At 33.1% G+C, this 17,508-nt stretch overlaps 1 protein-coding gene across 2 annotated transcripts in view; it reads right to left on the reverse strand.

The window, feature by feature from the left end:
- Positions 1–840: 840 nt before the first annotated feature.
- The window catches only part of LOC117329526 (glutamate receptor 2-like), a 38,494-nt gene continuing 21,826 nt past the window's right edge, over positions 841–17,508 (reverse strand). Inside the window, exons 7-17 of one of the 2 annotated variants that reach the window (XM_033887510.1) lie at positions 16,011–16,211; positions 15,111–15,227; positions 14,763–14,885; positions 10,725–10,964; positions 9,653–10,008; positions 6,798–6,996; positions 6,161–6,408; positions 5,595–5,703; positions 4,755–4,886; positions 3,225–3,326; positions 841–1,728 (exon numbers count right to left, since the gene is read on the reverse strand). In XM_033887510.1, coding sequence (XP_033743401.1) covers positions 1,651–1,728; positions 3,225–3,326; positions 4,755–4,886; positions 5,595–5,703; positions 6,161–6,408; positions 6,798–6,996; positions 9,653–10,008; positions 10,725–10,964; positions 14,763–14,885; positions 15,111–15,227; positions 16,011–16,211 — 1,905 coding nt within the window. In that variant the 3' untranslated portion in view covers positions 841–1,650. Of the gene's footprint in view, positions 1,729–3,218; positions 3,327–4,754; positions 4,887–5,594; positions 5,704–6,160; positions 6,409–6,797; positions 6,997–9,652; positions 10,009–10,724; positions 10,965–14,762; positions 14,886–15,110; positions 15,228–16,010; positions 16,212–17,508 lie in introns of both variants that reach the window. The other variant, XM_033887509.1, reaches the window with a different exon arrangement.

A 17,508-nucleotide genomic window follows, 5' to 3' on the forward strand; every position in this document is an offset into this window, starting at 1 on the left:
CGTATTAACTCGCATTTATTCTTTTAAAAAGTATATTAATGAAAACAATATTAGGTTTAACTACCTACACTCTTTTCGTTAATTACTCTCATAGATAATTCAATAGTTTCGTTTATTACATATACTGTAATTCCAATGAGTCAATTTCAAAAATGAGTTTCCTCCCTTTGACGGAAGAGATAATTATACGCCTGATTTATTTAAAGCGAAGATAACCTATGTAAGGAAGATACGAAAGGTCAGCAAAAATGTCATTTTTTAAGGAAAGTCCACCTGATATCGCCTAGTTTATATTTATATGAGTTATTTTTTTATGACGGAATGGTAAATGATGATATTGAAATGGAAGGTTTGTCCTGACGTACCTGTCAATACATGTATAGTGTATGCTTTTAATCGACTCAATTGATCTATAATTTGAAACTGTCCAAATGAATTTTAACCAAATTTATAACATTTGCAAGCACATGTAATGTTGCTTTACATTGCTAAATAAGGGAATCATCTCAGTGTCTGTTTTCTAAAGAGTGTACCCTTTAAAGTATTTATTTTCCTGACAGTAAAAATATTTCCCCACTAATTAGTTTTATTATAGCCAATACCACTTTTGTTTATTTGAAGAGTTTCAATTTGCATCGAAATGCTTACTAGATTATTTTTTTGTTTTTTTCATCACTTTGCACATTTGTTCTTAGGCGGTTATATTTGACATATTAAACATAAGAATAGAAACAGCACGCGATATGGAAATTATTCGCAGATGTGCATATGTGATAATGAAATAAACATTCTTTTTTTTATAAACTTATTTCTCGTATAGATGACACGCAAACATTTAGATTCGTTTAAAATAATTTATTGACAGTAAAGAAAAGTCAACGTGCGGTCAAAGAAACCTACCGAAATGGAACGTGTACAAATATAAACGATCTCTCAAATAAAACATTTTACATGTTCGCAAATTCATATAATTAACAATGAGTAAATAACAGGAGGGATCATTTTATCTTCAATAGGGACATGTGAATTATAAGATGTCTTTGCAATGATGCAAAATTATACAGATGTCGGAAACATTAAACCCAAGTTAATTATAGAAATAAAATACATAATAAGGAGTGCCGGGTTTGTTGCCAACATAAGTCCTTTTAAAGTGTAAGTTTCCTAGAAAAAAATAATCTTTTAAACAATGAAAAATTCCAATGCAACGTCTTGTGATATTAAATTACTTTCAGTTTATATTATTTGACATATGATCTATGTCTATATTAAAAGATGATATTTCAATATCTTATTAATATCAAATTCTTTAAAAGGATGGAAAACATGTCGCACATACATAACAATGTTTTTGCATCAAATCATATAAGTTTCTCACGTAAAACTCGCACGAGGTATAAACTTTCGAACACAATTTCTTTCACATTCAGTCTTTATAATTGTATCTTTTTCTACTTAAGAAACATAGATATATGAATAATAAAAAATGAATATAATTTCATTGACAGTTTTGATTTATAGCCAATATGTTGATCTTACACATTACTTTTTTAATTTCATTAAATACTCGAAATCCAAACATCCCAATAACTCATTGCATCATCAAAAATAGCCACACACACATGCCCCAATGAGCGGCCTCATGCGACGTTATATAACGGTCTGTTCCGGCTTTGTGGTTGTTGATCCCTCAAATGTCGTCAACTGTTCGGGAGGACTATATGTGTACTGCACAAAAGAATAAGCAAAAGCTGATTAGGATAAAATTTGATGTCGTATAAGTAGGAAATTGTTCGAAAGACAAAATACTAGATTATAAAAAATATTAGGTAATTAGAAATTATATCAAATACATATTTTCATTAATCATCGGCATATTGCTTGCACGTGCTTATTATACATACGACCTATGGACACATTGTTGAATTAATTTATTTGATTTTCTTCGTTTACTTTCAGGGAATGATTAAACATTACAATAAATGAATTGTGTTCCAAGTGGCATTGTTCAGGGTATACAACTCTTACAAGCAGGACTTCTACATGCTGCCATACACAAGTTTTTAGGGTTGCATTTGATATTATAATGTACATCAAATTCTATCTTTTGATTAGATAACTTAACTATTTGCTTTTAAACATAAATAAATAAATAAAAAGAATACATTAAATATATGCACAAACGGACAACGTTAGATAGATAATATTATATAAACAAAATATTCATAACATTGCAACGATCAAGCGACATTGCCGTATATATCTAACAGTACTTATTTGCTTATGTGTAAGAACAGCTGATCCATTGCGTTTCTGTGTTTTTATAACTGTGTTTGTTTGCTTACGAGAAGGTTTCGAAGATTTTAAATTTACTTTGCCGGTACAGTCACTGATCATATAACATAATCAAGATATGTAAGTATATTCCCGACATTTAATCAAGTATCATATGTAATTATCGTATGTATATTTGAACTACAAATGAGTACATTACTCTTTTTTCTAAATGAGAGTAAAAGTATTTAGTGTAGAGGTTTTTCCCTGTATACGCTGCAATGTAAAACACAATAATGTATTGATTCTCACTGAAATAACAGCAAAATGAAAGGGGAATCATATAGATATACCAGCACGCCTCCTTATCCACCAATCAAATATGTTGAGGATGACTGATTCAACTTGGTCAAGGGCGTTTTGTTTTGAAAGTCTTTTTAAAGACCATTGACTTTTAAAACTGACGGAAACTCATCAAAATAGATTGTTTGGTATGAACAAACCCTGTCCTGATGTTTATCGGATAATTTGTGCAAACACGGGCGCATATTTAAAAGGACAAAATCATTAAGGCTTCAATAACCCTTTCCTGAAGGTATGTAACAATCGAGGTGGTAGGTATTTAACATTTGTGCTTTTTAATTCGGCAGGTACTGTATTCATACCTGTATTAGGTTGAATTGAGCTTAATTAGCCATATTTATTCAGTAAATACAGGCCTATAAAAAGTTCTATTTTCAGAAAATATCTGGCGTGTGTGTATCAAAGGCAATCTATTCCATTTCATTCATATATCAGTCAGTGCTTTTAATTACGACGACGGTAACATTGTTGTGTCTCTACAGTGCAGCTGGTCTATATAACGGCTGAAGTGCATACAATAAAAGCATATTAACTAAGCGAGAGAGTAGAGGCATGCGAAGAGACAGATTTACAATGCTTACAATTACCCCCGAATTCTCATGTTCTGTATAACCTGCAGCTTTCAGAACCTCCAGAGGGTCCTTTTTAACTATTTTCACAGTATTGCTGGTCTTATACTGTTTCTGTTGCTGTCAAGAAAAGAAGATAAAAAGCAGATGTCTGATATAAAATTGTAACTTCGCATATTAATACAAAAGCTATTGTCATGATGAAAATTGATAATACAGTGTAATTTTGTTTAATTTTGAATACATAGAAATAATCTCAAATCGAGTTATTTCCCACTTGAATGAGAAATTAAAGGGAAAAATGTAATATAAAGAAGACGCCTTTTATGTGACATTCACATACAGCATTAATACTGAATTATCAGATACGTTGTTCCATAATCGCATGAACGGGCCGGTAAATAGATAACTCATCCATTTACCATATTTTTCTTAACGACCGAGCAGCAAATGAATCTTATTGAGACAAACTCTGATAAAAAAAACACTTTATCATATGACTGCATAACACAACTTTTCATTAAACAGTTAAACTATGCATTTTATCAAAATAGCCTATGGCTTTATGGCAAAAAACACGAAGACTTAATGTCAACATGACCTTTTATATGTTGAAAGTCTTCCGACGACCGTACGTATACCGTACTAATGCGTTTAGGTTAGATTGACCTCATGCCCCTTTCGGGAGCCCAATGAAAAACTGATTTGTAAAATGTGGCATAACAGTAAAGGGAATATAAACTTTTACTAGTTATATCAATATCAATTAGGTCGATTCAAATGATTACGTCACAAATCATGTTGAGAGGTGTCCAAAAATGTCGAAATTTTAGCTCGGTTAACCTGTTTGTAGCATGTGCTTCGGTATTGTAATTATGTGGGATATTTTCAGCATACAGATACGCGGATGTCATTTAATAATAGAAGAGAGATTGAAGGAGGAGAAAGAGAAAAAGTGGGAGTAAAAGGGGAAAACGGTATCTATCATTTGAAAGTCCTAAACGCAGCCTTTTTCATAACCTGAACTCTGTGCGGTGCCTAGTTCCGGTTAACATATTTTAGGGGATCACCGAGTAATATATATTTCTAATTAAGAAAAAAATAAAGAAAAAAGGTGGATTTTTTTTCGATAAAATTCTACACCACCAGAAATCAGTGAAATTGAAATACCCCGGCCATATAAAGGATGTATATCGTATCCATAATCATCATCCTTAAATGGTTTCTAATCAAGGAGAACGTTATAGTCGCAACTACAATACTTTAATATGAGGCCTATTCAAAATCACAGTTAGTACAGTTTACCTCTAGCGTGTATAAAAGATAGTTAACAAAGATATTATGCAGAGATGACCTGGCATACCACGATGTTTTACATAGAATCAAATTTTTAAACTGCTGTGAGCGCTGGAGACTCTAAATTATGATTTTGATAGTTTAGCGAAGTCACAAGCGTCTTTTGTCTGCTATCAAGTGTAACAAATATTATATCATAACATTATTATAAGATTCATAGCATATATTTATAAACTGTAAAATTTAACTTGCCTTTTCTCTCTTACGATATCTGTGAAGTAAGTATTCTAGTAACGACATCAGCATAGAGAGAACTAAGCCACCAATAAGGATATGGAATATTCCCGATACATTACTTAAAGTCAAGGCACTTTTAACGCCGTCCTGTAAAATCAACGTCATTAATAATAAACCATAAACTATTAAAATCAAATACTGAATTCATGATCTAAATTATGATCGCGCAGATTGCACCTTTTTTTTTACTACTTCTGTTGCAATTAATATGGGTGCACTAACTCAAATTAATTAATTTCAATTTTCACATTCGCTTCGGGGTTTTTTTCAGGCAAAACAAATCAGTACAATCTAATCTCCAGTATTGCAATTGTGTATGAGATAAGATATGAGATACTCTCATTATTAAAAAACCTCGGTTCAAATTTATGTATGAGATAATATAATCTCATAATGCTTAAAAGCTCAATTCAAAAATGTTCTACTTGATAATTTATTCTTATAATGCTTAAACTTTCAGTTTTAAGATATTAATTATCAAACTGCGACATTTGAAGACGATATGTCTTCTCAGAATGTTGTTGTTTTCAAAAGCGAAAATAATTATTTGAGTAATCATTTTTCTATATATCATACATTGTATATACATTATTTTTACACGTATTATATACAATTTCATAATTTAAAAGAAATCAAAATAACAAATTCTGTATCAAGGACAAGCAGATATTCCTTACTACACTGTATTGCGTCTTGCGACGTGATATTTCAATAAAATGTCATTTGAAAACCATTGACTCCATTAAAGATGCCACCGTCCTTAAATGGCCTGATTATTTTGATAGGTATACGTACCTTAGAATCTATAGCTCCGCATTCTCCCTTATCATACCACCATTTCTGTTCGAGTTTATGCAGTTCGCCTTCCTCCCGAAGTCTCAATACGACAAGATTTAATTTTTTTCTAGCAGGTTGTACATCAGCGAGAAAAATACAAAACAAAGAATGTTAAATTTGAATCAAATAAAAAAAAATGTATTACAGTAAAAAAGACACGATTTGTTCTGTCACTTTGCTGTTTGAAATGTACATATTGATAAACGTAAGAATACAAAAAAAATGAATCCTAATCTACAAGTTTGTATATAAACCTTTGTTTATTCATTGTCTTTAGTGAACACCTCGGTCAGAAATTGAAGAAATATTTCAAGAAAGTGCATAATATTTTCATACAATGGATTGTGGCGTTGTTATTTAACGGAACAACAACATAACACCAATAATGCCAACAACATAACACCAATAATGCCATTTGAGTGTTAAAATGAATATTAGCTTTGATATTGATCACGAAAGTGTTGAAAATATGGAATGCACATATATAACCTATATTTAAGAATTTGTAATGATGAAAGTTTTACCTAAGAGGAGAGTACAATGGTGTCGCTATACCGTATCCCTTGCTGTCCAAGTTCTCACCGACTTTCATCGTATTGCATGGCTTTTTCTGCCCTTGGTAGTTGTTAAGGGGAGACTCCAGTAGAAAAGCATACTTTCCTTTCGAATTTCTGACCTTATCAATTCCAATACTATTTTTCATCACCATCACCCTGTCTTCGTTTGCTCTCATGTACAGCCACATCTTCTTGTATACGGATACACGTGATTCCTAATTAAGAATGGTTCACATTAAATAGAACGTGTTTATCAAATATCCATATAATAAGAGTCATGTTTGATTTAGAAGTATTTTTTATTTTAAAATATAAAATGAATAGGACAACTTTTCGCAACTCATAAACGCTTTCCAATAATCATCTACAACATATGAATTTACAGCATAATGCAGTATATGAAATTTGTATATGATTTTAGAGAAAGAGAGAAAGAAAGTTAAAGGTATGTTTAGGCTCATGTATGTATCCATGTCTAGAAACCGATACGGAAAATCACAGACAATATGCTAATAACTTGACTTGAAATAATCGAACAGGGCTTTAGAAACTGTATAATCAATTAATTTCAGTTATATTTAGTTATATGTAAAATATGACCAACCTTAAAGAATCTCTCCGTAGCTCCACCCATGTATGTCCCATACTCGATTTCAGTTTGCTTTGCTAAATCGTCTGCACTTTTAATGGAAGTGACAAGTCTCTCGATAGTCAAAAAGGCAGCCAGGTTAGCAGTGTATGAGGATATCAATATCAAGGTAAAGAACCACCAGGCACTACCAACTATCCTCCCGGAAAACGATCTAAAGGTACCAAAGTATCATTTATTATGTCATAAATGTATGGTATGAAATATGACAAAAATCATTTCTAACATCGATATTGTCAACAGTATCTTTTTTTTATCATTCTTGCTATAAAAATGTTTTTCCTGCCATAAAATCTGAATTTTGCATGAATGCATCCAGGCCGTGATATTTGCCCAAGGTTGAAAACCAATCAAGTAAATGTGTGTGTTGTAAAAATTTGATTGCTGAAGTGTTTGGCGTTTCTCTACATAAAATTCGACGTTTAAGACATGCTGGTTTTAAAACTTATATATATAATTATATTTATTATTTCAGAGACAAAGACAATTCTTTTGATATTTACCTCTACAACAAATACATGAAACTACTGTATATAATTACGATAAATTTTACATTGAAAGACCTAAAATAAAAAATCAAATGACATTATCTTGAAATATCATTTGTGGTTTTTAGTGTATATGCTTTCTTGTTTTCAATTAACTAACACCGTCAGGTTTCGAATATCTTGGTACCTAACGGTTAACGTGTCTAATAATTTAGGAGTATTTTATCATAGAAATACATTTTGCACTAATTCCGATTACGGTCACACGGCTTTCTCAAGAGACAATATTAGCCTCGTACCAGAAAGAGTTAATCAAACTGCTGATAGACTAGTTTTTTTCTTAACTGTTTCCGAATGGCATTATTAAACATTGTCCAATATCTTGCACATTATCATGACAATGACAGACAAATCCTTTGACACTTTGAGAGTTATTATATTATTTACCAAGCAATGGATTCAATGCATTTTTTATTCGTTGTTTACCGTTTTGATTCTTTATTGTCTAGTGCGCATATTTATAAATATCTTACATTGTATATTGAACATTGTATCGGAGTATGAATTTCGAATTGTAGTTTTATATAAAAAAAAAACTATCACTGTCTTTGATTTCGATAAGTATATGGTTTTATTAACCTAAAAATATCAACATTGGATTTCTTCCTCGGTTGATATTTTTTCCGGTTTAATAAAACCATATATCGACCGCGTCATAATTTGGTTTGGTTTGGTTTGGTTTATTTTGTTTAACGTCCTATTAACAGCTAAGGTCATTTAAGGATGGCCTCCCGTGAGTGCGACATGCATGCGGGTGGTGAGTGCGTATGTATGTTTTCGGATGCTGTTCGTGTTAAGTCTCCTTGTGATAGGCCGGGACTTTTGCCGATTTATAGTGCTACCTCACTAAAGCATACTGCCGAAGACACCCAACCCAGCATGACAACCCCACCCTGTCACATTATACTGACAACATGCGAACCAGTCGTCCCACTCCTTGTATGCTGAGCGCTAAGCAGGATAAAGCTAAAATCACCACATATGGACTTCTGGTTAGATCAAAATTGTAATATACTGACCTACTAAAATAAGATTTTTTTTATTTGATAGAAATTAAATATGTATTAATGTATAAGGGATATGTTAATTTTGTTAATATCAATACATCATATGTATGCGTCATTCAAATCAGCTTGTTAAACCGGCTTCCACGTTTATAGATTCTGCTGCATTTTTCCATACGGGGTAACATTAGTTTAAATATATACCTTTATCCTAATTGTTAGATGAAGAAAGTTTATATATCTTATTAATATAACTAAAAAGACCTATTGCTAAGTGAATAGCCAAACATGTTTCATGTTGTCAGTTAATAGATAATTGTAAAAATATGAAATTCATACAACAATGTACCGGGTGAATGGAGCAATTGGAGCCGATGGGTCATTTGTATGATAAACCGTTAAAAGTCATTCAACAATAAAATACCCGTGAACAATTGGCCACGGCTGTTACATTTCCCTTGCGCATGCACTCAAAAGAACAGCAAAATATAGAAGAACGTCAAAATAAGTGGACCGTCACACATAAATTCGAGAAAAAAATGAGATGGAAAATATATTTAAACAAAAAAAAAATAATATCTTTGAATATCTAAAAGAGGAAAGCATTCCGTCTGCAAGTTATGTTATAAAAAAATAATGACATTTAATAAAGAACACCTAATCTTGAAATGATTTAAAAAGTATTTACTCTATTCTAAAGGATATGAATTTGTATTCTAGTTTTTCGATAGTATATAAAGATTTCTACAAATCATGTAAAATCAAAGTTCTGAATTAAAAAATGTTTTAAAATGGTGCAATATGAAATGCTAGTGGTTGAAAGAGGTGTGTTATGAATTAGTAATGCAATAATAATAATTTAAATGATATATTATGAAAGTAATATAATCTTCATAATATGAAAATGAAGGAACAGCTAAGAACATAGTTGTTTACTCAAGATAGGTGTAATCGTTGAAAAAAATCAAAAAAAGTCTATACCTCTTCAAACAAGACAAATATAAAATACATCACTACAACTATAAGAAAAAGAGGTTTTTGTGATAAAAAAATCACAAACCATACAAAATAGAAATATTCATGCGAGTGTGAGGGAAAATGTGAACTATTCCAATGAACAATCCAGTGCGTAAGAAAAACGATTTGCATGAGTTTGATTTAAAAATTTGGCCAAAATTTTAACTGACAACATGGAACTTAGCATTTTTATATTTACAAATTTCTCTCAGGCTGAATGTTGTATTATGCCTGAACCAACCTTGGGAATATATCAGATCCCTGCTGCATTAAAGCCCCTAATGAAAACCAGAGTGTATTTGAAAAGGTAAAAGCATTTGTTGTAGTATGATCCTTAGAAGACGTCTCCTCTTGCCATTCGTAAGGACTCCATCTACCAACGAAAAATAGAACCAAGCTAACGGCCAGAAATGCTATCATGACGCAAATCCAGACGAGATTCGATAATGGATTCATAAAAGAAAAAACTCCTGGTTTCTGCTTATCCGGTTTCTTGATCATAATGCTGATTCCAAGCTTCATGAAGGGTTTTGTAAAATCTACAACCCTCTCCCGTTCTTTGTTTATCGTTAAGGAGGCAAGTGCCAGATCCGCCGTCTGTAAGTATACATAATCAATATTGGATTAAATGGGTCAGTCAACTCAATATAAATGTTTTCTATGCACTGAAACGTACCAAAAATGCTGTAAACGTACATGTACCTATTCCTGCGTACTCAAATGTTAGGGCTAAACCAAATTAAAACTTAGGTAAATAGTGCATTAATGCCCTGAAATACTTGCCATAAAAACAAATGTGGGGAAGGAGGTCTTTACATTATTGTTCATTTTTAAAATTATGTTTGTGAACGATTCCATTAATTAATATCAATATAATTCATAACTTTCATATGCCATTTCTGCAGTACAGTTGAGTATAAAAGCTTAAACTGATCCTTTAGCGGTGATTTAAGAAATATCAACTACATATGTATATTTCACAGGTGTTTTTCAGCAGTAATCTTCATCACATACATAATCATATTTAACACAACACTTTGATAGAAACATTATTAAAATATATGTAAACTGTCCATATTAACTAACATTGCAGTTAATTATGTAAAATAATTGTACGTATTGGTATGAAGCCCTATCACATCTTATTTGATTCATGGAATATTCGTCGTTTCATTTATACCATTTAAGATACAATGGTAAGCGTTTTACAAACTGTTTTCCAGTCCGTTTGTATAAACACCTGTACAATACATTATTCCGAAGTAAAATAATAAAATATATAGTGTGTATATATAAAATATAAGAAAACTTACATTATCAATCAATTCTCCAATCATACCATTCCATTTGTGAGTTGTTTCATTCACGCTACCGAATTTGTCATTTAAATGTATTTCATACTCAAAGTCTTCACCGAATTCCTTCTTGTATCTGTGTTTCACCTTTTTTGCTACGTCTATACAATACCCTTCTAATCGACGATTATTAACCATGGGTGCATTGCTATTTTCACCGTTTTCATTTGATGAGGCAAATTGCACAAACGGATCTTCCTGCCAAAACAAAACACAAAACATCAATAGCAACTATGAACCGGCAGATATCAATTTCAGTCTATTCCAGGGTTTATGTGGCGTTTATTAAGTATAACTACAAAATGTTATCTTTATGTTTACAACATTTGCTAATAGGACGTGAAACAAAATAAACCAAACCAAACCAAACATTTGCTATGCTCGTCAAGTCTATCTAGAGGACAGGGGTCACAATGAAAACATTCTTTAAAATAATAAGCTTACCAGGAAGCTATCGATGGTTACTTTCTATCCTGTTCTCTCTAATGGTGGATTCTAGGTGGCTTGGTTACGTCATACAAAAGGTGACGCAACCATGTAGGAGCCCACCTACCAACAAAATGTGCCGTTTATTCAAAGTATTGATATGGTAGCTACTTGTATGGAAAATATCATTGATTTTTTATGTTTCATTTGTGTCAGATAATTTGCCGGAAGTGACTAGACGAGCTTAGTAAATGACATAAAAATGGAAAATACGAAATTGACACTAGGGTATTTGCTTATTTTATTTTGTATCGCAATATATAGTACATGTATATGGTAAAATTATTTTGTGTAAAATTGTGTAGAAAAATATCAACTATCAATACTGATTTTGTGACTTGAATATAGCAAATGGGGGGCGGGGGGATGCATCGGAACAGTAACAGCGCATATGCTAAAGCATTTACTTGCCCGGCGCCTAAACTTACTATTCACGCTGTCTACAAATACGAAATTAGTCATTCTGAAAATACGATAATTAACTTGCAGTCCCGAACAAAGCCTCAGTCAGTTTGGAGAAGGTCAATCATGTAATAGGGGCATATGTTTGGAAAGAATAGGTGTCCTTGCAGCAGCAGCGTTCTGTAGGGTCCAAATTATCCTGAACCCTAAGGGAATCACATTAATTACAAATCTCTTGGACTTAAGATTTCTGTCTTGGGGTAGGGTGTTTTGGAGGACAAGCTCGCCAATTTCGGAGTTTGAGCGGGTTTTGGTTATCAATGGCGAAAGCAAGGTATAGCGAAGTTAGGAAACCCAAACAATTCTTGTGAAATGGGGTATGAAGATAATTTTAAAAGCTTTCTTCGGTATAACAATTTCTAATAATGACCTTGTCGTCTCTCACATACTTATCCCTGTAGGTAGGGCGTAAGAATTGTACCTGCTGCCCCCATTGCATGATCGTAAGAGGCGACTAAATTTGGGATCTTATCTTTTCTCTTCTTTCTTAACTTTCTTCTTCCTAATGTCTCTCTTGATAATGCCTCACTTTTGGCCTTTAGTTGAGCGTTCGCCGCTGTGAGGAAGGCTTTGGGTTCTGTCCCCTAGTCGAGACATACCAGTCTTTAAAAATGGTAGTTGCTACTCCTGCTTAGCGCTCAACATATTTGGAGTGGGGCGACTGATTCGCCCGTTGTCAGTATAATGTGACCGGGTGGGTTGTGCTGCTGGGTGTCTTCGGCAGTATGCTTCAGTGAGATAGCACTATAAATCGACAAAAGTTCCGGCCTATCACAAGGAGACATAACACGAACATACCACAGCCTCCCAAAACATGCATACGCACTCGCCACACGCATGCATGTCGCACGCACGGAAGGCCGTCCTTAAATGACCTTAGCTGTTCATAGGACGTTAAACAAAATAAACCAAACCAACTCACATACTTTACACGGCGGTTAAAAGTTTGGCTGGCCAGCTTCGTGCTCGGAATACCCTAGTCCATGTAAGCTTATATTAATATTGCTGTATGCGCAGTAATGCAACACGCTGCATGTTATCCTATTGCCATAAGACCACTCTTTAAAGTTATCTAATCATTTTTTTCTTGCCGGAGAAATATTTTTGTGAACACCTTTAAGGCAAATATTATCAAATAACTCCAAAATTGTATGATTCCTTGTCACATTAAATTAACAGTGAATGTTCATGATATTCCCGAGTGTCAAACAGCATGTTGCATCATATATCATGGGGTACAAAAATGTACGTTTAAAGGGAAACATATATAAAAAAAATACATATATAGATCTATATTAAAAAATATATATCTCATTTTAATGACCAGCTGTAGTTCAACAGAATACGATAGGTTGTAAAACATCAAAGTGTTTAGGTTGGCATTTGACTATAACATCAATGCTGTTTTTCCCAAATCTCCCAACCTCAGTAACCGTGATCACTCAAACATATGCGTACAATAAATGGGTCTTTCCGCATTATCTCGGATCGATATATTGTATCATTGGAAAAAAAGAGTAAATATCTGAAGGTTAAGATGCTATAGGTGTTATTATACGAAGATTTAGAAGATTTAGAAGTTCGCCATAAAGGTTTGCTGATCGTTAATACCTTCACCCTGAAGTGAAATATATGGTATTATCATGCCTCATAATAGTAACGGTGTCCGTGATTTGTTGAACGCATCACGTGACCGGGAAATAAAACATCATAATCCCTCTCTTAAGTGAAATAAAACTTCATAATATATCACTGGAGCGTCTGCTTCTATGGTGACCCTAATAAGCTGCGCGAATTGGTCTCCCTTCAGGTTGTTTGATATGACAGAACAAAACACACACGCTTTCCAGCAGTCGAAGAAGCAATGCAAAGCAAGAATGCTCAGAACACGAAAATATCAACATATGTTAAATGCATATAATTTTGAATCTAACCAAAGATATTAGCTAAAATATTTACCAAGCGATTTGATAATTAATTGAATATTTTCGAGGTGAAGACTTGTAATTTGTGAAATGCAAACAAAATAATTTTTAAGTGATAATATATATTAGCTATGCAGTGTTAATGAGACGTTTAGTAACTCACAAGTCTAGACTAGGTTATGAATCATTTATCATAACTAAACACGTGTTTCGTTAATGATATATACTGTTGGCTTGATCAATTTAATTATTCATCTACTTAAGTGTTATGACAATACTACACCAGACAATAAGCAAGTATATTTAGTTGATTGCGTCGTGCGTCTCGTTTTAGATCTGATAGCGACGCTTTTTAATTTCATAGTGCGGTCACACTGCAATGTCATGCTCGACACAGACGGATAAATACCACCTTGAAATATTCCTAGCATACTAATAGCTGATTGACCATATCTTAGCTCCATATTTTCTAAAGCTGAACATCAAGCATGGGGTAGTAAATACCAAATCTATAATATCTGGTTTGTCCTGCTTTTTAAACCGATATCACAATTCCATAGATTGCATATGCGACGCTCGTCATTAACTCAAAAACGAGTGGTTTTCAACCGATGCGTACGTAAACATGTGACTGAGAAATAAAGAGAAACCGACCCCTTAAACTGAAATTGGTATTGTTGATTAAATTCGTTTGAATTAGTTTACTCTGAGAAACAAGGGAAGATGACCCCACCTCCGTCCACCTTAATCGCCTATTCAATGCATGCAGTAGGTACCAATGGATGCATTCTAGATATTCATTTCCGCACTTTTATAATCGTACATATTTTAGCGTTAATCTTTTTCTGGTTGGAAGAATTTCGCTAAATTGCGACTACCCAAAGGTTTATTTACAACGTTTTATTTGACAAAAATAGATAGTACGCTAACGTATCATTGCGCTTATCCGGTTTCATTAGCATTTGCGCTATTTTTTAGCACACTAAACTAAGTACTTTTACAGTATATCTTATCACCGCGAATATACTGAAATTTAAAACCTCTCGAATATTACCAACTATACAGTAACATGTCTGGTAAAACTATAAAGTTCCGATATATTGATACGACAGTGATAATTTACCAGAATCGTTACGATCCTCCATGTTCTATTCTTTGATGATTCCGGATGAGGCGTGGACACTGGCGAATCAAGATGAGTTTGGAAACGAAGATACGGTGGGCGATTCGGAGACCAAGTCCCGACCTATGTAACAAAATAGACGAGTGCCAATGCATGTATTCCATATCACATACGCAAAACTGACAAACACGTCAACATTCAGCATTTTAATACATACCCACAAGAAATTAATCCTGTATATGGATAGTAAAGAATGCTAAATAAAAATGTATTTACTGATACAAAAACTCAAATTAAATGTTCCATTGAAATCGAAATAACAAATTAATGATTAATTTTCCACTCTACCTTAGCAAGGCGTTTCTTGTATTCTAGCTGATGTACATCCAACGTGTAATCAGTCCTCATGCCCTTTTCATCAAAAGCTAATGTTCCAGTCAAACTTTCGTCAGCACGAAGTCTTGCCTATCAAACAAAACAGGACTGTCAAACACATGTGGTAATTAACTACATACTTGGAAATTTATATTTTATTTAGGACAATATTAAATTGAAAGTATCCAATTTCGATACTAATATTTCTGCCGATAAGTGAATATATAATTATTATACGCAATATGTGACTACTATCGTTTTGGTAGTGATCTAGAATCCGCGAAAATTTCTAAAAAGTATTAGTGCGTTATCATTATTTTTCTGGATTATAGACTAACTAACTCAAAATATAGGAAAGTTATATTAACATATTGTATACATTAACAAACTCAAGGAAGAGTACATTAACAATCAGACCAGGTGTTCAAGATGAGTTAGCGACTTCATTTTCAGTTAAATATTGGTAATCTTTCATTCTCGATAATTTGTCATTATCATAATTTACTTCGTCAGATTAACATTCATGTGGATATATTTTCCAACCGTATATGACAATTAGTATTTTTGTGGCAATTTTTAGAAAATGTAGATTAAAGGAGCAATCGAAAACTGCATGAGAAGTTTTTATGTGTTAACGTTAACATGAACAGGAAACATTGCTAAAAAGATTATTATATATATATACTTTTTTAACTGAGCTACATAAACACTTGAAAACAGACGTTATAAATGTGTAATTGTAATTTTGTTCAAAAGTGTAAGTGTATGATGATTAATTTCATAAAAGATAAGAAACTTCAATTGACTTATTAATCGAAAAAAAAGAGTGAAACAAAATTGAGAGTAATTTTATTATCATGATATAAAATTTACCTCCCGGAAAATGTTCATAACTTGTTCTCGCTCGCCTCTACCCGACCCTCCCCGGCGCCCCGCCCTTGCAGAATATTGTAAGTATCCATTGGAGAGGCAACCTCGTTTGAGAAGAGCTAAATTTCTTTTCGTTGTACGTTTCACTTGGTCGAATCCTTCATGTATTAAGTTAAGGGTGTCGATCACCAATGCTTGTTTATACTGTTCAAAGAAAAAAATCATAAATATTAGGATACTACAATAGTGTTATCAATGACGTGATTCAATCCCATATTGATTGCTTACTCTGCAAGAACTCAAACGCATATTTCAAAAATACGAGCAACACATCCTCCTTTAATATAGGGACGCTTCAATCACTTTATCACGATTCCCAACACAAAGGCTGTCATAAGACAACATAGCTCGCCGAGTTGTTTGAGATTCAGAATTAGATTGTTAAAAGTGGATAAAATGTCACATCAGGATCAGCATGTGCGCACTTTAAGTACCAACGAAAAGGTCTGGTAACAAGGAACACACCTCATAGATGAAAGCCCTATCTCGTGTTGTGAATATACTGTGACCATGATTAAAGTTCTTTTAAGCATGCCAAAGGTCACGTCTAAGACTGTAGTATCAATGGAAATGTCTAGTGAAAGCTCTATCTCGTGTAGGAAATACAAGGTTACCATGGTTGAAGTTTTGTTTTAAATAGGTCAAAGTTTACTGTTACGACTGTAGTACCAATGGAAATGTCATAAGGAACACATATTTCAAATATCCGATTCTCATTAGTATTGGTACAATACTGTTTAATAAAAAGAAGATGGAAACTTTAACCTAGCTGTTCTCGGACGACGCCGATGCCGGGGGAGTAAAAATAGCTCTCCCGAACTTAATCTGACAAGTGAAAAGCTCTTTAGAATAGGTAAACATAGTATATGATACAGTGTATGTAAAATAAATAATAACTTGAAAGTGATCTTACTTGCCAAAAAGTGTGAGATCCAAAACAGAAGTATGAAAAACAACATTGTTAAAACGATACAAGGTGATATTCACTATAGCCTCCTTAACTTATCAATGCGCTATATTTTGGACAGTTACAATGTATTACATTTTCAAGTAATGCGAATACATATGTATTTTCTACTTTAAATTATTCTGGTATTATCCACTTATCATCCCCGCTACTATATGTAGCTATCCGCTGGAAAAGTATTCTGTGACCTCTATAAATCACACTCTATATATATCAAATAATCAATACATTGCCAAAAAGTTATAACACAAACTGTTTCCAACGCTATGCGTCATGACATATTAACAGAAAATTCCTCGAGGAATCCATAGATATAATTTACGTCAGTGTATCTAAGGCGTTGCTAAAGAGTTATGGCGTTAGTATTGATGCACGTACGACCTAGACGTGAAAGGATACATTCAAGTAAGGCTACAGTTCCATTCAGAGGAGATCATTGAAAAGAGTATATCACATAGATGCTGGACAATTGAA

This window comes from Pecten maximus, chromosome 6, assembly GCF_902652985.1.
Source record: "Pecten maximus chromosome 6, xPecMax1.1, whole genome shotgun sequence".
NCBI classification, from domain to species: Eukaryota; Metazoa; Mollusca; class Bivalvia; order Pectinida; family Pectinidae; genus Pecten; species Pecten maximus.